This window comes from Colobus angolensis, unplaced genomic scaffold, assembly GCF_000951035.1.
Source record: "Colobus angolensis palliatus isolate OR3802 unplaced genomic scaffold, Cang.pa_1.0 Scaffold7, whole genome shotgun sequence".
NCBI lineage: Eukaryota > Metazoa > Chordata > Mammalia > Primates > Cercopithecidae > Colobus > Colobus angolensis.
This window is the reverse complement of record NW_012120709.1, coordinates 18,212,868-18,234,790: the sequence shown is the minus strand read 5'-3', so window position 1 is coordinate 18,234,790 and position 21,923 is coordinate 18,212,868. Positions and strand designations below refer to the sequence as shown.

The window sequence follows — 21,923 nt, the reverse complement described above, 5'->3', positions numbered from 1 at the left end:
TATGGGACTAGAAGGACTTAAGAACTCAACCTGGAATCAGACCAGCCAAAGCCTACATATGTCTGAATGAGTGTGCCTATCCCCCACAAGAGCCTGAATACTCTTATCTGAGTGGAGAGAGCACAGGCAACATTGTCTGAAGACTTGGATGTTTGTTCCTCCAAAGCTCTGTGAAGTTTTAGGATTGCAATTGCTGTTCTCTACCCAGAAGGAACCTTCAAAATTACTAATGAAGAGTTGGCCTTTCTCCATTTCAGATCGATATCAGTAAATGCCATTATTTAGTGGATTTGGACACCATGAGAGAAACACCTCGGGAGCCAAAATATTCATCCAATAAAGAAGAATGGATCAGCTTGGCCTATAGGCCATTCCTTGATGCTTCTAGGTATGTGGCTTTAATCCTATGGGATATTCCAGGACTAGTAAGGGTAAAAATTGGATTCTAGGATTTTATAATTTCCAGTCCTGGGCTGACTCTGGTAGCCATCGTGTGTGTGTGTGTGTGAGATGGAGTCTCACTCTATTGCCCAGGCTGGTGTGATCTCAGTTCCCTACAACCTCTGCCTCCCAGATTCAAGTGATTCTCTTGCCTCAGCCTCCCAAGTAGCTGGGATTACAGGTGCACACTACCACGCCTGGCTAATTTTTGTATTTTTGGTAGAGACAGGGTTTTGCTATATTGGCCAGGCTCTTCTCCAACTCCTGACCTCAGGTGATCCACCCGCCTTGGTCTCCCAAAGTGCTGGGATTACAGGCGTGAGCCACCGCGCCCTTTCTTTTTATCTGGTTCCAGTTTCCTGAGAAATCTAAAGGATTTCTTTTTTGAGGCAGCAGAATGCAAAGTATATTCTGGTTTCACCCAAGTGAAAGGATCCAAGTAAAGCAGATAGGTCTGCTGAAGAAAGCACAAGTGTTTGACACTGATTATTTTTGGCAACCAGCTTCATCTGAGAGCATTTTGACACTGTTAGGAAGATTGACTATGCCCTTTGAGGAAGTAGAAGTTCATGTTCATTATTTTCAGGCTCAAGGCTCAGCCAGGGCTGAGATACACCTTATTCAGTCTTAAATAGAGAGACCAAATGGACCAGGGCTTGGCTCGCTCTTCAGAAAGGTCTCAGAATTAATGATAAGAGGGGATCAAGCATTCAGGTAAGGGAGTAATGGGGAAGGGGAGTTGGAGGGGTCAAGGTATCTGAGGGCAGAGGTCCAGGTAAATAGACAGTTGGAGTTAGGGAGATCCAGGGAGGCCTGGTGAGCAGAGCCCAGGAGCCAGGAGGTCTGGAAGGAAGCAAAAGACAGAGGACCTGGTCCTGAGAGTCAGGTCTGGGGCTCAGAAACTGGGACTGGGCCCAGGACAGGACTCCAGAAAGGTGAAGTAAGCACAAGTACTAGGTGTAAGTCTGAGGAACCAGAATATTGATCAGGATACCAAGACAGGAAATGAAATATGGAGAGAAAGGCAAGGGTCTCTAATTACTGACATGGAGGTATAAGGCTGGTTCTTCACGAGTAAGCAAGAATCCAGTTCTGAGTGAGTTCAGTTAAAGCTGGACTAGCAGGAACGCCGAGATGCTGACCTGGATACCAGGTCACTAGCTTGGTCATAGAAGTGAGGCCAAAACTGAGTTTGGTGAGCTGCGGTAGCCCAGGCAGGTCATTGTGCTTTTAGACTGAATCTCTTCAGTGACTTTATAGATCATTACAACTGGCAAGGATGGGATGGTTGGGGAGAGGAGGGCAGTCAAGAGGCACCTGAGTTCCTGAGTGATTCTTGAATATAGGCTCTTGAGCCACACTCTCATCCTGTAAGTCTTTTTGTAGCCTGAAGTCATTCCCTCAAGTATCTGATACATAATTTCTAGGAGTGCCATTTCTACATAATGGGAAGTAGTGCTTCTTCTTAACAACAACAACAACAAACTTTTTTTTGGAGACAGTCTCACTCTGTCACCACGCTGGAGTGCAGTGGCACAATCTCAGCTCACTGTAACCTCTACCTCCTGGGCTCAAGCAATCCTCCCACCTCAGCTTCCCAAGGCACCTGCCACCATGCCCAGCTAATTTTTGTATTTTTTGTAGCGATGAGGTTTTGCCATATTGCTCAAGCTGGTTTTAAACTTGTAAGCTCAAGCTATCCGCCCACCTCAGTCTCAGTCTTTTTTTTTTTTTTTGACATGGAGTCTTGCTCTGTCTCCCAGTCTGGAACACAGTGGCGCAACCTCAGCCCCAAAGTGCTAGGATTGTAGATGTGAGCCACCATGCCTGGCCCTTAACAAATATTTTTTGGGAGCCTGCAGTGTTCTGGGTGATTTGGACATATAGTGAATAAAACAAAGATCTTTCTTCTAGTGAAGCTTGTTTGGAGCTGGGTAGGGAAGACATATAATGTATAAGAAAATAAGTTATATAGTATATTAGAGGATGATAAATGCAAGGAAAAAGTGTATTGGGTTAAGAGAAGCACTGAGAGTTCCATGAGAGCTGGGGGTTACACTTTGAGCTAGGGTGGTCAGAGTCGCCCTCAATGAAAAGATGATATTCAAACAAAGACTTGAAAGATGTAAGGGCATTAGCCATGTGGACATCTGAGGGAACAGCTAGTGAAACGCTGTGGCATGAGGAAGAAACAGGAGGCCAGTGAGGCTGGAGCTGAGCAAGAGTGAAGAATAGCAGGTGGTGTGGTCAGAGTGCAGTAGGAGTGAGAGTGCAGGTTATAAAGAGCTTTGTAGGCTGTTGAAAGGCCTATACTCTCAATTAAATGGGGAGCCACTGTAGGGTTTTGAGCAGAGACTTGATATAACTTTTAAAAGGATCATTTTCGGTTCTGTGCTGAGAATAAACGGTAGCAAGTAAGAATAGAAGCAGGGAGACCAGTTAGGCCACTCTTGCAATAGGCCAGGCAAGAGATGAGGGTTCTTCAGATCAGGAAGAGGGCAGTGGAGATAATGAGAGGTAGTTATGCTGAGGATATAGAGAAATGCACTGAATTTGAGGTGTGAAAGAAAGGAGGGAAAGATGATCCCTAGGGATTTTGATCCAAGAAACTAGAAAAATGAAATTGCTATTAATTGAGATGGGAGAAACTACAAGTAGAACAGGTTTTAGGGGTACAGTGAGAGATAAGCTTTAGTTAACTTCGATATCAGTCAAACTTAACTGGTCAGTTGCCAGGCAAGTAGAATTATTGAACTGACAGCTAGACATCCAGTCTAGAGTTCAAGGGGGAAGTCTGAGCTAGAGACTCAGACTCATTTAGAACTGTTGGCATTTAGATGGTATTTTTTAAAAACATGAGACTGGATGAGATCACCAAAGGAGAGAATGAAGTTAGGGACGAGATGAGGCCGGGGAAACTCCAGTATGTAGAGATTAGGGAGAAGAGGAGGAACCAGCAAAGGTGACTGAGGGCAATCATCAGTAAAGTAGTAGGAAACCTAGGAGAGGAGAGTACCCTGGAAGCTAAGGGAAGAAAATGTTTTCAGGAGGAAGGAGTGGTCACCTGTGTCAGAAGCTGTTGATAAAACAAGTAAAATGAAGAATAACAACTGTCCATAAGATTTGGCAACTGGTAAAGGCAATTTGGGTGAAGTGGATGGGGTGTAGGGACTGGAGAGATTGATTAGAAAGGTTGAAGTGAGAACAGTAGAAGAATTGGGATAACAAATATGGACAAGTCTTTTGAAGAGTTTTGCTATACAGGGAAGCAGGGAAATAGGACTATATCTGGTGGTGGGTGTCAGAAAAAGTGATAACTGGAGATTTTTTATCTTTTTAAAAAAAACTTTTAGTATGGCCAGGTGCAGTGGCTCACACCTCTAATCCCAGCACTTTGGGAGGCCCAAGCAGGTAGATCACTTGAGGCCAGGAGTTCGAGACCAGCCTGGCCAACATGACGAAACCCTGTCTCTATTAAAAATACAAAAAAAATTAGCTGGGTGTGGTGGTGTGCACCTATAGTCCCAGCTACACAGGAGGCTGAGACATGAGAATTGCTTGAACCTGGGAGGCAGAGGTCGCAGTGAGCCAAGATCGCACCACTGCACTCCAACTCCAACCTGGGTGACAGAGCGAGACCTTGTCTCTAAACAGCAACAACAACAACAACAACAAAAGCAATGGATGAACCTACATAGACACATCATTATCATCCAAAGCCCACAGTTTACATTAGGATTCACTCTTTTTTTTTTTTTTTTTTTTTTTTTGGAAACAGAGCCTCTCTCTGTCGCCCAGGCTGGAGTGCAGTGGCTCGATCTCGGCTCACTACAAGTTCTGCCTCCCAGGTTCACGTCATTCTCCTGTCTCAGCCTCCCGAGTAGCTGGGACTACAGGCGCCCACCACCTTGCCTGGCTAATTTTTTGTATTTTTTTTTTTTTTTTTGAGACGGGAGTCTCGCTCTGTAGCCCGAATTTTTTGTATTTTTAGTAGAGACGGGGTTTCACCATGTTGGCCAGGATGGTATTGATCTCCTGACCTCGCGATCCGCCCGCCTCAGCTTCCCAAAGTGCTGGGATTACAGGCGTGAGCCACCGCGTCCAGCCCAGGGTTCACTCTTTGGTGTTACATAGTTCTATGGCATAATGTCATGTGTGTCCCATTACCGTTTCATGTGAAATAGTTTCACTGCTCCAAAACTCTGTGCTCTGCCTCCATGCTCTATTCTCCCCTGCTACATTGCCAGACAACCACTAATCTTTTTACTGTCTTCATAGTTGTGCCTTTTCTAGAATGTTATATAGTTTGAATCATACAGCAAGCTTTTCATATTGAGTTCTTTCACTTAGCAAGCTGCATTTAAGTTTCTTCTGAGTCTTTTCATGGCTTAATAGCTTATTTCTTTTGAACTCTGAGTAATATTCCATTGTCTGGATGTGCCACAGTTTATTCACCTACTGAAGGATATCTTTGGTTGCTTCCAAGTTTTGACAGTGGTCTTAGTTCAGACTGCTATAACAAATTATCATAAACTGGGTGGCTTAAACAACAAACATTTACTTCTCACAGTTTTGAAGGCTGGAAGACCAAGATCACGGTGCCAGTATAGTAAAGTTCTGGTAAAGGCCATCTTTCTGGCTGCAGACAGCTGACTTGTATCCTCACATGGCTGAAAGAAGACAAGCTAGCTCTCTAGCCTCGTCTTATAAAGACATTAATCCCATTCTTGAGCACTCCACTCTTATGACCTAATTTCCTCCCAAAGGCCCACCTCCAAATACCATCACATTGGTGATTAGACTTCAACATGTGAATTTCGAGGGGACACAAACAGCCCATAACAGCAATTATGAATAAAGCTGCTATAAACATCCCTGTGCAGGTGTTTGTGTGGACATACATTTTCAACTCCTTTGGGCAATACCAAGGCGTATGATTGCTGGATTGTATGGTAAGAGTCTGTTTAGTTTTGCAAGAAGCTGCCAGATTGTCTTCCACAGTGGCTGTATCATTTTGCATTCCTACCAGCAATGAATGAATGCGTTCCTGTTGCTCCACATCCCTGCAGCCATTTGGGATTATCAGTGTTTTGAATTTTGGCCATTTTAATGGGTGTATAGTGGTATTTCATTGTTGTTTTAATTTACATTTCTCTAATATGTTGCAGAGCATCTTTTCATGTGCTTATTTGCCATCTGAGTATCTTTTTCAGTGAGGTGTTTGTTAAGTCTTTGGGCATTTTTTAATTGGGTTGTTCATTTTTTTAGTGTCGGGTTTTTTGTTTGTTTTTGAGACAGGGTCTCACTCTGTCACCCAGGCCGGAGTACAATGGTGTAGTCATAGCTCACTGTAACCTCTAACTCCTGGGCTCCAGTAGTTCTCTCACCTCAGCGCCCCAAAGCGCTCGGATTACAGGCATAGGCCACCACACCCAGTGTTATTGTTGAGTTTTAAGAGTTCCCTGTATATTTTGGATAACAGTCCTTTATTTGATATGTCTTTTGCAAGTATTTTCTCCCAGTCTGTGGCTTGTCTTCTCACTGTTGACAGAGTCTTTCACAGAGAAGAAATATTTTAGTTTAATGAAGTCCATCTTCTCAATTCTTTTTTCATAAATCATGCCTTTGGTGTTGTATCTAAAAAGTCATTGCCAAACCCAAGTTCATTTAGATTTTCTCCTATATTATCTTCTAGGAGTTTTATACTTTCAGCTTTGTTGGTTTTTTTTTCTTTTTCTTTTTCTTTTTTTTTTTGAGATGGAGTCTTGCTCTGTCGCCCAGGCTGGTGTGCAGTGGCACACTCTCGATTCACTGCAACCTCCACCTCCCAGGTTCAAGCGATTCTGCTGCCTCAGCCTCCCAAGTAGCTGGGATTACAAGCACCCACCACCATGCCCAGCTCATTTTTGTATTTTTAGTAGAGACGAGGTTTCATCACGTTTGCCAGGCTGGTCTGAAACTCCTGACCGGAAGTGATCCACCCACCGCAGTCTCCCAAAGTGTTGAGATTACAAGTGTGAGCCACCATGCCCAGCCTATACTTTTACTTTTTATATTTAGGTCTATGGCCTGTTTTGAGTTAATTTTTGTGGAGTGTGTAAGATCTGTGTCTAAATTAATTTTTTTGCATGAGGATGCATGGTTGTTCCAGCACCATTTGTTGAAAAGACTATCTGTTTTTTATTGTGTTGCCTTTGTTCCTTTGTCAGAGATTTATATTTGACTGTATTTATGTGGATCTACTTTTGGGCTCTCTATTCTGTTCCACTGACCTATTTGTCTTTTCTTTCTCCAGTATCACATTGTCTTGATTATTGTAGCTTTATAGTAAGTCTCACAGTTGGGTAGTGTCAATCCCCCAACTTTGTTCTTTTTTTTTTTTTTTCCCCCCGAGATGGAGTCTTACTCTGTCATCCAGGTTGGAGTGCAGTGCCGCGATCTTGGCTTATTGCAACCTCTGCCTCCTGGGTTCAAGAGATTCTCCTGCCTCAGCCACCCAAGTAGTTGGGATTACAGGCGTGTGCCACCACGCCTGGCTATTGTTGTTTTTTTTAGTGGAGATGGAGTTTCACAGTGTTGGCCAGACTGGTCTCGAACTCCTGACCTCAAGTGATCCTCCCACCTCGGCCTCCCAAAGTATTGGGATTACAGGTATGAGCCACTGCACCTCGCCAACTTTATTCTTCTTTAATATTATTTTGTGGATTCTGGGTCTTTTGCCTCTACATGTAAACTTTAGAATCAGTTTGTGAACATCCACAAAATAACTTACTGGGATTTTGATTGAGATTTTATTTAATCTATAGATCAAATTGGGAAGAACTGACATCTTGACAGTACTGAGTCATCCTATCCATGAATGTTGCTAAATTTATACTGAAGTATTATTGCATTTTTGGAAGTGTGATGGTAGGAATCTGGACATTTTCTTCCAATGGCCTTGCCTTTCTCAGTGAAGTAGGAAGTGGGATTATCAGCTGAGAAAGGAGCTTAAGCGATGAGGTGGTAAGAGATTTGAGGAGAAAGAAGGTGTGAAATAATTGAGGAGAGTGAGAGACACAGAAGCTGGAGAAATACAGTGTGATTGGAGGACAGGATCCAGAACCTGTTGGAGCCTTAAATGGGGCCATGTAGTTGCTTTTTCTCTTTTTCACTTATGTATAGTTACAGCTTCACTGTGAGGCACAAAACAGGTAAATTTAACCAGGGTTTTTTTTTTTTTTTTTTTTAACTTTATTGCAGTGTAATTTACATATCATCCAGTTCATCCACTTAAAGTATACAATTAAATGATTATTACTAAAGTTACCAAGTTGTATAACCATTACCACAGTTCAATTTTAAAACATTGTTATCACCCCAGTAAGATACCTCATTCCCACTGCCATCTCCAGGGATCCCGCTAATCTATTCTCTGCTTCTATAGGTTGCCTTTTCTGGACATTTCATGTAAGTGGAATCATATGTGGAGTTTAGTGTCTGGCTTCTTTCACTCAGCCTGTTTTTGAGGTTCATTCATGTTATAGCATTTATCAGTAGTTGTCTGTTTTTATTGCTGAATACTGTTCCATTGTTTAATCCTTCACTAACTGATGGACATTGCCATTGTTTACACTTTTTGGCTATTAGGAATAATGCTGCTATGAATCTTCTATGTACATCTTTGTGTAGGGGCTTGGGCTTTAGTTAAGAAAGTTCAACACAGCCTGAAGGGACAAGGGAACTGAAGGTTTCTGCAGGGAAGTGATCTAATGAGTGACCATGACCTTAAGAAGCTGGTAAGGAGGGAAGTTGGGGGAAAGTATTGGGAGAGTAGGAGACAGTGAAAGGTGGTAGGATCATGGATGGGTGTTCAAAACATTGCCAGAACTGGAGTAGTAACAGACAGCTGGAGAGATAGAAGCAGCAGTGATGGTAGGAAGTTCTCAGCATCACACGTGTTCTTTGGTACCTGGCTTGTTGTTTATTATAGTATTTGGGGTGGGGCTCTATTGTGCCTTCATTTTTTATTTGAGAAAACTGTGACAACACGAGACCTGGGCCTGGAAAGATCCCCAGCTCTGAGGGGACAGCAGATCTCAAGCAACCTTACTGGTAACTGGGGAATGCCTTCAGAGAATTTTCATTTCCCATAAACTGTTCAGAGCATGATTTTCACAACCACCTGTTGAGAAACAAAGAATCATTTGGGTCAAGAGCCAAAGAGGTACAGTTCATATGTAAAGGACAGTGAAGACAGCCTGGGGTTTGAAGACCTGTGAATTTAATCCTGGCCACTTGGTGTTCATACCATTCTGATTCCAAAATTTCATATCAGTAAAACAGGTAACTATTTTATGTATTTTCTGGGATTGTATAAGAATTAAATGAGATTGAATATATGAAAGTCCGTTTACATTCTAAAACATTATGGAAATGTTAAACCTTTTAATTAATTAGCAGGCTATCTAGCGTTCCAGAATTATGCTGATTTTCTTTACATTTATCTTCCTCAGCATTTTCTAGTATATATTGGTCTAACTGCAAAAACAGCAGGATGCTACAGCCAGTTTTGCCACAGCAGTTTCTATCTGTGAGCACCATGACATATGATGTTGCTGACTTTGGGCCAATTATGGTAGACTGTATTGTCAGAGCCTGTATGCCTCAGAGCTGAGATGGTGCATGAAATGCTTTTGTGAGCATAATCTTGAAATGCCTTCACACTTATTTACTGGAGCAATTAAAGTTCCTCTGTCATCTTGAAACAATGGTTTTTGTACTTTAGCAATTTATATATTAAGAAGAAATAATGGTCCATTCATATATAATGGTCACTTGTGTCTTAGGCCCTAGATAAGATGGGGCTGCACACCTCACTATTCTCTGACTCTTTCTGAGAAAAGGAAAAGGTTTTAATAGGCCTATGACACATAGCCACATGATCTGTTTAGAAATGTAAGTGGGTTAATTTCTCAAATGTTTAAGTTCCTAAAATCTAAACCTGCTTTTTTTTATTGTTTATTTTTCTGAGATCATTTATTCTTTCTTCCATTGTCTGTCTGTCCACCCATCACTCATCTCCAGTTAGCAAATATTGATTGAACACTGCCAGACACTATGATAGACTGTAGGTAGACAGGGATAAACAACAGTACATACCAGGTCCCTGTCCTCTTGGACCTTACAGTACAATGATGAGGCTGACCTTCAACAAATAGCCACGCAAATCAATAGGTAATTACAATATGTACTGTGTGCTTGAAGAGGAAAGTACAGGGTGTTGCAAGTGGAGCAGTGGGGAGACTTGGAGTCTTCCTGGTATGTTCCTAAGTCAGCTGGTTGGGCCGGTTTGGAGGTACTGAATATTTGGTATGTCCTTGTTATAGAGTTAGATTCTTTTTTATTTTATTTTTTATTTTTTGAGAGGGAGTCTCGCTCTGTTGCCCAGGCTGGAGTGCAGTGGCATGACCTTGGCTCACTACAAACTCTGCCTTCTGTGTCCAAGTGATTCTCCTGCCTCAGCCTCCCGAGTAGCTGGGACTACAGGCATGTGCCACCACGCCTGGCTAATTTTTTGTATTTTTTAGTAGAGACAAGATTTCACCATGTTAGCCAGGATGGTCTCAATCTCCTGACCTTGTGATCCACCTGCCTCAGCCTCCCAGAGTGCTGGGATTACAGGCATGAGCCACCATGCCTGGCCTAGAATTAGATTCTTTAAGGCACATAAAAGAAGTGATTAGACACAGACATTTCCCTTGAATAACTTAAAACTTTTGTAGGAAGACCTACACGTATGAAAACAACTTGAAAATAGTGTTAAGACCAGGCCGGGCACAGTGGCTCACGCCTGTAATCCCAGCACTTTGGGAGGCTGAGGCAGGCAGATCATGAGATCAGGAGATCAAGACCATCCTGGCTGACACGGTGAAACCCTCTCTCTATTAAAAATACAAAAAATTGGCTGGGCGTGGTGGCGGGCGCCTATAGTCACAGCTACTCGGGAGGCTGAGGCAAGAGAATGGTGTGAACCTAGGAGGCAGAGCTTGTAGTGAGCCGAGATCGCGCCACTGCACTCCAGCCTGGGCAACAGAGTGAGACTCCATCTCAGAAAAAAAGAAAATAGTGTTAAGACCATAGAGGCGGCTGGGCGCGGTGGCTCAAGCCTGTAATCCCAGCACTTTGGGAGGCCGAGACGGGCGGATCACGAGGTCAGGAGATCGAGACCATCCTGGCTAACCCGGTGAAACCCCGTCTCTACTAAAAAATACAAAAAAGTAGCCGGGCGAGGTGGCGGGCGCCTGTAGTCCCAGCTACTCGGGAGGCTGAGGCGTAAACCCGGGAGGTGGAGCTTGCAGTGAGCTGAGATCCGGCCACTGCACTCCAGCCTGGGCGACAGAGCAAGACTCCGTCTCAAACAAAAAAAAGACCATAGAGGCACCAAATCATGCTAGAACTTTGAAGAAAGGAGGGACCTGTGGAGGTTAGAGTACACTTGGAAGGCTTCCTGAAAGAGGGGGTGCTTGAGCTGAAGAAAAGTAGGATTAAATAAGTACTGGTGGTAAGGAGGGAAGAATCACTTATTTAATTCAAGAAGCAATCATGAGTAAAAGTGGAAAGATATAAAATGCCTGTTGGATGAGAGGCCCAAAAGTCAGCATCAAAAAGTTCTATTTACCTCTTTGGCTGGTTTGAATTTGCTTTTATGTAAGGTAATCTATAATGTATCATCCATATCAGAAATCTTTTGAAAGTAAAAGGGGTCCTGTCCTGGATAAATTGAAATATATGATCATCTTGCTTTAATGTGACCCGAATAAAGAGACTTGTTCCAAAAAGCAGGATGGCAGAAAGAAGATATATAGATATAGTTTCTTTGCTCCACAGTCCGTTTGCTATATGAATTTGCCCATAGTTTACTTGTTTGATTTAACTTGCTGACATTTCTTATTATTGTAGCCTAGATTGGGCCTCAGCTGTCTGAAAGAGAAGCAATCAGCGTAGTTTGAAGGCAGTACCAGCATGTTTGTTTGTTTGTTTGTTAAAAAAAAAAAAAAATGGAATCGGCTAGGCACGGTGGTTCACGCCTGTAATCCCAGCACTTTGGGAGGCCAAGGCGAGCGGATCATGAGGTGAAGAGATCGAGACCATCCTAGCCAACATAGTGAAACCCCGTCTTTACTAAAAATACAAAAATTAGCTGGGCGTGGTGGTGCATGCCTGTAGTCCCAGCTACTCGGGAGGCTGAAGCAGGAGAATCGCCTGGACCCGGGAGGTGGAGGTTGGAGTGAGCCGAGATCACACCACTGCACTCCAGCCTGGTGAGAGAGCGAGACTCTGTCTTAAAAAAAAAAAAAAAAAAAAATTATACTGTGAGTTATATGTAATTGGAGTCTCCACTTCTGGGAGTTGCAACCTAAAGATGATTGGGACAATTTTGTGATTGGGGCAAATTTAGGAATTCCACATGTCTGTGAATGTATGAAGAAGCCTGTTGAAATTGTTGCAAGATAAGCAACATCCTTATTGTTGGACTGATGGAGTAGTACTCACTAAATAAGGCTAAATGGTATTAGACCATTTGGGAGAATGACAGCCCAGATGTTTGTTCACTTCTTTTCCTAATTGGCTGCTGCTTTGCCTTATTAGAGGCCTACAAACCCCAGACCCCATTAGTTTGAGAGAAGATCCAGGCATAAGATCTTAATCACCATGTTCTAGTCCCTGCTCACACAACTAGTACCAGAGCTGCAACTTCCATTCCCTGAGTTTGCCATGTCTCTGGCTAATTTTATAAAGGTTTATCAAACTCTCAGGATATGGAATCTAAACTATTTGACAGTATCACTTTTTAGACCAGACACATTTGTTACTCTGTGGCCATCTCACATTACATACTTTCTAAAATAAAAGAGAATTTTTTTTTTCTTCAAAGCATGATATAATTGCTACACAAATAAAATAGCTGACACGTGGGCAGATGTGTTGCCTACTCTGAGAGTCCCCAGAGAGGAGTGAAGGGAGAGTGTTGCAATAAATCACCAGCTCAATGGTGGGTGCCTATCTAAGTGTGCTGAGAGTGTTTGGTTGTGGGAGTCTGGTGGGAAATGCCTCTCCAGGATATTGGAGTTGGCTTCATGAGCAACAGGGCCTGTTTGTAGCTTCGGAAACAAGTTGGGAGTCCCTGTCAGTGCTTTGTACAGCCACTTTCCACCTACTGTTTCCTCCTTCATTATAGGTCCCTTTTGTCTTGCTTGCTTGCTTTGCTTTCACCTTTAGTTTGGGGATTGTGGGATTTTATTTTTCTCTATTTTTTTCTTTTTGAGACAGGGTCTAGCTCTGTTGCCCAGGCTGGAGTGCAGTGACACAATCTCTGTTCACTGCAACCTCCACCTCCTGGGCTCAAGCCATCCTCCCATCTCAGCCTCCCAAATAGGTGGGACTACAGGCACGGACTACCACGCCTGATTTTTGTGTTTTTTGTAGAGACAGGGTTTCACCATGTTGGCCAGGCAATTGCAGATGAAGAGTAAATACAAATAAGGAGTTAGACGTTGAAACCTTTAGCTGGTATGGCAGGAGAGGGGCCTTTTCTAGTCAAAGGGCCTCTGCAGCAGCAAGTTGGGGACTGTGCTGATAACATATACTGCTTATTATGTTCTTTCAGTGCCTAGCATAAGATTCTCAGTGGCCACTGAACTTTGGCTGTTCTGGGGACTTTACTAAGACCATGGCTCTCCTTTTAGCCTCTAAGAGGTGAACCCAGCAGCTCTGAGGCCTAAAGAGTCCATGGCACTTAGATTCATTTTTGTCCTGTGTTGTAGAGAGTAATCTGGTTGAAGGGAGCCAGCCCTTAGCTCCAGCATAAGCAGAACTATTTCTCTGTGGAAGATAAGACCATTGGATTGATCATTATAAAGGGCAAATGAGCCAGAAGCATTTGTTCCAGCTATTGCTGTGTAACAGTCATCCATACTTAGTGGCGTAAAACGACAATAGTTGATTATTGTTTCTTCTCGTGGTTCTGGGAGTTGATGGGCTCAACCAGCCAGTTCTTACTCAGGATCTCCAATGCATTAGCCATCAGATAGTGGCTGGGGCTGGAGGCAGCTGAGCGGCTTTCTCACTCATATGTCTGGATGCTGGCTCTTGGCTAGATCTCAGCTGGGGCTGTCTGCCAGAACACCTATCTGTGTCTTCTCTATGTGGCTTGGGCTTCCTTATAGCATGGTGGCTGACTTCCAAGAGTAAGCATCTCAAGATCTGCATAGTTTTTTTTTGACCTAGCCTTGGAAGTCACACAGTATCACTTCCTCCTCATTCTGTTAGTTGGCAGCAAGCCAGTTGAATAACTCATGCTCAAGGGGAAAAGAATTAGACTTCCTCTGTTGATGGGAGGAGTGTCAAAGAAGTATGGACATGCTTTAAAGCCACTGCGTATCTTGTAACGCCATTCTCCATCCAAACTGGATAATCTTTGAAACTTTTCTTTTTAAAGGTGATTTCTTACCGAAGAGGCATATGGTATACGCAGTAGTCCAGCAGGCTGTTTCCATCTGCAGCTTCTTATTACCCAGGTGGAAGGGGAGACTCCACCCCATGGCAGAATTTGGTTACAGGCCAACAGTTTGACATGCTTCAGATGGTGCTTCCATCCTTTGGGTAGAATTAGTTCTCCCTCCTAAGCAGTAATTGAAGTGTTTTTGTTTTTTCCCTGCATGTCAATCATGGTGGTGCCTTTAGCTTCCTCAGCAATGCCAAGAATACTGAGAAACAGGAAAAAGAGATCAGAGTTTCTATACTTTGGTATTTATCAACTTTTATTCTCTCATACTTTGTTTCACTCTCTGTCAGTTTTTGGCTTTTCCTCCTCTTATTCTCCCAGGATGCTTTCTTGAGACCCTTCATCTGGCAGAGCTACCCCAGGCTAGATTTGGCTTCAAGACACATGGTGTTTTGCCATTATTCAGTTGCTTAATCATTAAAATCTGCTGACATTTTAAGAAGAATAAACCTTTTTTCATTTTTCTGAAGCTTAGAGAGTCTGCTTTCTATTGTTGTGAAATGAGTTCTCTAGGAAGAAACCATTTACAGACCATCTGTTCTCTAAGTCCATGCCATAGAGGCTCTCAGGTTTGAAGAGCAGATAACCTGTTTTAGGACCACTGCTACTTTTAGCTGCCTTAGCCTAAGCAGGCAGCATCATCTGAGATCTTTGTTCTGAGTTCCTTGAGAGTTAGAACCACATTACATGTTGATTCTCTAAAACTCCTAGCACATTGTAGAGTCTTAGAAAATATGTATTGATTATGTATTTCACATTCTTAAAACTGGATTTATACTAGAGTAAATAGAAAAAAGATGGTATAAGGTTTTCTTCAGAAGCTTCTGATGCCATTATTTGGTAAAATAAAGATTATTGAGTTATTTTAAAGCATACTCATTGTTTATTTCATCTCTGTAAAGCTTGCCAGAATCATTTGCTGATGTGACCCCTAATCCTTCTGTTTGTCACATAAAAGAAGCCCAAATGAGGGTCCGAAGAGCAGGGATAAAAACTCTCTCGAATGTTGGCATCTTCTCCACAGGACTGATGAATGGAACATAGAGTACCTTTATATCTAAGTAACTGTCAGATGGGAAAAAAGACTGGTGAAGAGCATTTCTCCAGCAACCTTGATGGGACTGAGGTCAGAAAATAGCCAGTTGCCTAATAGCATTTTTCCCCACTTCCTCATTCTGAATATTTGCTAAAGGTGACTGATCAAAAGGTTATGATGTTATGCCAGATGTTGGCCAAGGCCACAAATTAGTGGAATGATTCACTCTGTATACCAGTCTCACAATGCCACGATTCTGGTTTGTGCCTCAGTAAACTTCCTAGTTATTACACATAATGGATTTTTGGAGGTTGCTCCAGATAGTCAAAATCATGAATATTTATTGAACATCAAGGGTCTATTGAACATTCCTGCTCAAAGTAAAATATACTGGTCACATGGATAATGCTGATTCAGCAAATTCTATGTAAATGGCCACCTGCGGGGTATATTGCCATTATGCAATTATAGGACCTTCTACAGTATATTTTCTTTGCCAGCACACCTTCCATGCCTCCCTTGCACTCTGACATCCCATAGCCACCACAGTCCCCCAGCTCCCCACTCTAGACTTCTGCTTTGCTCTGCCCCGTGTAATGGCTTTAGGATTGAATTGCTTAGGAAGAGAACAGAAAAAATAACTTCAGATTATTTTTGGTATTTCCTTTTCCTTGTGGAAGATGAATATTGTAAGAAGGGTGGGAGGTAAACCAGATGCTCTGGTTTAAGAGTCACAGCATAGGCATTCATTCATTCACAGACTATTTATTGAGGACTTTCTGTGGCACTTTCCTAAAAACTAGAGATAGAGCAGTTAGATAAAATTCCATCTTCAAGGGACTGGTGGAGTATAACATACAGCATGGAACTCCTCTTTTGTATAACAGGGTTGTAAGTCACCTTTGCATTAGTTATCATTAGAATAATGTTTCTCATCATATTTTCTGTTAAAAACATAACAGTCACATTTTTGCTCCATACCAGCTTTTTGAGACGTGCTTAAATTGCTTGATATGGAACTATAGGTTGACTGTCACTAAGTCTTGAAGGAATTCTGAGATTCTCTTCAGAACTGAAGATAGCTGCAAAAGCCAAGTTCTGCACTAACGGTTGTAGAAAATCTCTCACTGAAAGGTGAGCTAAATGCAAGAGAGAAAGAAACTACTTGAAAAAGCTGCAGCTGGAAAGACAACTGGCAGTGAGCTTAGATTACAGGGCATATTAATGCTTGGATGGATGGATGGATGGATGGATGGATGGATGGATGGATGGATGGATGGATGATGGGATGGATGGATAGATAGGTAGGTAGGTAGGTAGATAGATAGATAGATAAGAGAAGAAACAAAGAGAGGAGAGAAGAGAAGAGAGAAGAGGAGAAAGAAGACAGGACAAGACCTGGGCCAGGCATGGTGGCTCATGCCTGCAGTCCCACTATTTTGGGAGGCTGAGGCCACAGAATTGCTTGAAGCTTTAAGAACATCCTGGGCAACATAGTGAGACTCTGTCTCTATAAATCATAATAATGATAATAAATTAGCTGGATGTGGTGGCACATACCTGTAGTCCCCATTACTCTGGAGACAGATGAGGGAGGATCACTTGAACCCAGGAGGTTGAGGCTGCAGTGACCTATGATCATGCCACTGCACTCCAGCCTGGACAACAGAGCAAGATCCTGTCTTTTAAAAGAGAAAGAAAACCTGGATACTAGGATGTTTTCTTTTTAAAATGAAAAATTGACCCAGCATTTCCATTTGTGCCTGCTGAACTGGTGACATCAGGGACTGGCAGCCAGTCATTCATTGACGTCAGCAAGAGCAGATTTAAGTCTCCACAGCCGAATGCTCCTCAGCCCTGATAACTAGGGCTGGTAATTGAATTAGAAAACATTCTGAGCCGTGAGCTAATTATGCTGTTCAGGCGATTGCTTTGTCCAGGTCTGTTTCATCCTTGAATCACTTGAGTGACTTTCTCACTGGCAGGGGAAGTATTTCAGTTTCCATGATACAGGCACATATTTATGTCTCTCTAAATCATCCTGCCTGTGCTGCCCTAGGGCAGTACTTTGGCATTTCACTTTATTACAGACATTATCGTATGAGTTTTGATAGGTATTAGTTTTGTCTGTGAATCAGTCTGATCTCTGTCTCCATGTGTATAAATGTGTGCACCACATGTCATTGCAGTGCACAACTGCTCTTTCTTTTTTTTTTGAGCCGGAGTTTCGCTCTGTCACCCAGGCTGGAGTGCAGTGGCTCGATCCCGGCTCACTGCAAGCTCCGCCTCCCGGGTTCATGCTATTCTCCTGCCTCAGCCTCCCGAGTAGCTGGGACTACAGGCAGGCACCACCATGCCTGGCTAATTTTTTATATTTTTAGTAGAGACGGGTTTTCACCATGTTAGCCAGGATCGTCTTGATCTCCTGACCTCGTGATCCACCCGCCTCGGCCTCCCAAAGTGCTGGGATTACAGGCGTGAGCCACCGCGCCTGGCCTGCTCTTTCCTTTTATAAAGGCAAATTACCAATTTGGTTTCCTTTTTTCAATAACAATACAATATAACAATTCAAAATGCCCCAGTTATGCTTAGTATATTAAAGCTTTTGATGACAAAATAATCTAGAACAGCAGCTGGAATGTTGGAAAGGAAGAATTCAAGCCAGCTTGTTCTTTTGGTTAAACACACACACACACACACACACACACACATGCTAGGTGTGGTGACTCATACCTGTAATCCTAGCACTTTGAGAGGCCAAGGTGGGAGGACTGCTTGAGCCCAGGAGTTTGAGACCAGTCTGGGCAACATAGTATAACACCGTCTCTACAAAAAGTAAAAAGCTGGGAAGGGTGGCACACACCTTAGTCCCAACTACTCAGGAGGCTAAGGTGGGAGGATCACTTGAACCCTTGAGGTCAAGGCTGCAGTGAGCTGGGATCACACTACTACACTCCAGCCCAGGTGAAAGAGTGAGATCCTGTCTCAAAAGAAAAAAAAGAAATTACAATATATTCCCATCCCAGCTTAGAGATGACAGTGGGCCTAAGCATATATTGGCTGCTTTCTGATTCCATCTTCTGGAAAAAATTAGTTAGTGGCTTTATATATTATATTATAGATAGATAATGCTATTAAAGATCACAACCAGAATCTGCAGGAGAAAAGGAGGTTTGTCTTCTAAAGGATTTTTTTCCAGTGCCACACTCTGATGTTAAATAGATCCTTCTTTGCTTTTCCTTCTATGTAATTCGTGCCTTTTTTGTAGTTTTGTGTTCTGGTTTAACTAGAAATGTCTCCTTATTTCCTGAATACATTATTTAGAATTTGATGCCGAATTTCTTGTGATTATACACTGAGGGAGCTTGGCAAATCAGGATGTTTCTTGGATCTCATGATGTAGCTAAGTCAGACCCATGTTTGTCCTTAGCAAGATAGTTATTCCAAACCACAAATTCACTTGGACTTTGAATTCCTCATTGGGAGTAGGAGGAACCATCATTGTGTTCCTGGCATTTAACCCATTGCTTGACATGGAGCTCATTTTCTTGTAGTTAAACTAAATTGAATTAAACTCATATCTCATTTGTGTGATATCCCTCCCTCGCTGTCTTCAGCAGTCCATCCATTCATCCTTCCTTCCATCCATCCAACATTTGTTTTTCAGCATTTACTATATGCCAGGCACATGTGGGCAGATAAAACAGGCATGGCCCCTGGAATTTGGGTGTGTTTTGTGGGGGAGGGTAGATAATAAACTAGTTAACCAACAAATAAATAATACAAATTGTGAACTGTATAATGAAGAAACACACAGGTGCACTGAGAGAAGAGAAGTGAGAGGTGGAAACCTAGGGTTTCCTAGGATTGTTGGAAGACCTCTCAAAGGAGGTAACTTTTTTTTTTTTTCCCCCTGAGACAGAGTCTCACCCTGTCACCCAGGCTGGAGTGCAGTGGCACAATCTTGGCTCATTGCAACCTCCACCTCCCAGGTTCAAGTGATTCTCCTGCCTCAGCCTCCCAAATAGTTGGGATTACAGGCGCGCGCCACCACAGGGCTAATTTTGTATTTTTAGTAGAGACGGGGTTTCACCACGTTGGCCAGACTGGTCTCGAACTCCCGACCTCAAGTGATCCACCCACCTTGGCCTCCCAAAGTGCTGGGATTACAGGTGTGAGCCTCTGCGCCTGGCCAAAGGAGGTAACTTTTAAGCTAAGACATGAAAAATGAGATGAACTCGGTCATGAGAAAAACAGGGTGGAAGAGTGTTCCTGGCTGAGGCAACAGCATATGCAAGGGCTCTAAGGTAGGAGCTTGTATTTTTGAAGAACTGAAAGGGGGCTGGTGTGACAGATTGTAGAGGTCCGGGAGGAAGATGGCACAAGGTGAGGTGGGACAATCAGGCAAGGGCTGGATCTCCTAGGGATTTGTAGGCAGTGAGAAAGAGTTTGGGATTTATTCAGCCCACCTCTAGTTGCTGCTGAATGCACAGAGTATTTAACCTGAGATGCCTGTAGATTTGGTTATGGTTAGACAAGTTGCTTTTCCTGCTTAGTGTACCTTGGAATATTGGATGGATAAAATGAAATGATGTACTACATGTTTATTAAATGCTGCTTATACACCTACCTACCCAGCCCTCAGCATTTGACCTCCCGTCTGAATGTTTGCATTATCACTTTGAACTTCTGTGTCAGTTGTTTCGAATTTACCATATGCTAAGTTATGATGATGTATCGTTCATAATCTGTTCTACCCAATTAGCTTATTAGCCCTTCGAGAAGAGAGACTTATATATCTCAGAGCCAGCACACAAATGTTTACATATAGTGGGCACATTGATTTTTTTGTTTGGTTGGTTGCTTTTTGTTTTTGAAAATTGAGGGTTTCCTTTATTTAAAAATTTGTCTACTGGTTTTAAAACATTATTATAAGTAATAAATTTATCTACTTTTATATATATTTGAAATTTTTCATCATAGCAAATGGAAAAACAAGTAGATTGTAAAACAAGCAAATAAATAAATAACATGGCGTAAAGTATAAAGTAAAAGTCCTCTGCTGTATCATAGGGACTGCATAATTTTCATTTTAATTGATACTGCTAAAACTGTCTTCCTAAGTGATTATGCAGGTTTACACTTTTACTGGCAATATCTGTTTCTTGATTCCTCATCAGTGTTTGAGACTGTCAGGCTTTTTAACTTTTCCAAACCTGATTATTGAAAATTGTGTCTAGTCTTATATTTCCCTGATGCCTGGTAAGATTGATCATTATTTCATGTTTATCAACCATTTGCATTTCTCTTCTGTAATCATATCTTTTGTCATTTTTCCTATTGAATTGTCTTACTGATCACCCAAACAGTTTATATAGTCTAGATGCAAATCGTCTGGTACATATATTGCATTTTCTCCCAATCTCTTTTATTTTTTATGCTTGTTTTAGCTTGTCTTTTGAACTCAACAATAATGCATAGTAGTCCTTCTTCCATTTCAGTCCAGCCAGTTATTTTTTTAACTTTTTTTTGTTTTTCAGAAATGTGGTTTTGCTGTGTTTGCCCAGGTGGCCCTTGAACTCCTGGGCCCAAGCAATTCTTTCATGTACCCAGGATTACAGGAACATACCACAACACCTACCTAGTCAGTGTTTTATTTTGTTTTGTTTTGTTTTTGAGACAGAGTCTTGCCCCCATCACCCAGGCTGGAGTGCAGTGGCACAATCTCAGTTTACTACAAGCTCCATCTCCCAGGTTCAAGCAATTCTCCTGCCTCAGCCACCCAAGTATCTGAGATTAAAGGCACCCGCCACCATGCCCGGCTAATTTTTGTATTTTTAGTAGAGACAGGGTTTCACTATGTTGGCCAGGCTGGTCTTGAACTCCTGACCTCAAGTGAGCCACTGCACCCGGCTGCTAGGCAGTGTTTTTGATGATGATGTATCCCATGTGCAGACCAAGATAGTTTTTTAAATTATTATTATTCTTTTTTTCTCTTTTATTCATACCTAGTGATCAGGAAATATTTTTTTTCCAACTCCTGAGTGGAATCAGAATTTCTGAAATTATCAGAAAATGATCATTTTTTTGAACATGATCTATCAGCCTACCAGGAAAATAGTCATCACCATTTACTATCTCAGTCCAATGGACCCTCTTTGTTTTCTGTATTTTTACTTTTTTTTTTTTTCTTTTTTTTCTTTGAGACAAGGTCTCGCTCTGTCACCCAAGCTGGAGTGCAGTGGCGCAATCTCGGCTCACTGCAACCTCCACCCCCGAGGTTCAAGCGATTGTCCTGCCTCAGCCTCCTGAGTAGCTGGGATTACAAGCACGCTGTAATTTTTATACTTTTAGTAGACACGGGGTTTCACCATCTTGGCCAGGCTGGTCTTGAACTCCTGACTTCGTGATCCACCCACCTTGGCCTCCCAAAGTGCTGGGATTACAGGCGTGAGCCATTGTGTCTGGCCTATTTTTAAGTTATTTTATAGGCTGGGCATGGTGGCTCATATCTGTAATCCTAACACTTGGGAAGGCTGAGGCCAGTGGATTTATCGAGCCCAGGAGTTCAAGGCCAGCTTGGATAACATAATGAAACCCCATCTCTACAAAAAATAAAAAATTAGCCAGGCACACCTGTAGCCCAGCTACTCAGGAAGCTGAGGTGGGAGGATTGCTTGAGCTCAGGAGGTCAAGGCTGCAGTGAACTATGATCATGCTACCGCACTCTAGCTTGGGCAACAGAGCGAGACCTTGTCTCAAAATAAATAAATGAAAATAAGTATAATTTATCTTTGTTCTTTGGAAGACTCTAAAAAGAATAAAATTATGAACTAGCAATCCTCCCAAATAGTAAGGAATTGCTACAAAAAGAAAGTAAAGGCCGGGCGCGGTGGCTCA

At 42.5% G+C, this 21,923-nt stretch overlaps 1 protein-coding gene across 2 annotated transcripts in view; it reads left to right on the top strand.

Moving 5' to 3' along the window:
- ALG9 (ALG9, alpha-1,2-mannosyltransferase) overlaps positions 1-21,923 on the top strand; it is a 91,618-nt gene that overhangs the window by 66,865 nt on the left and 2,830 nt on the right. For both annotated transcript variants that reach the window (XM_011926720.1, XM_011926719.1), the window contains exon 14: positions 258-388. In XM_011926720.1, the coding sequence (XP_011782110.1) occupies positions 258-388 (131 nt within the window). The remainder of the gene's footprint in view (positions 1-257; positions 389-21,923) is intronic.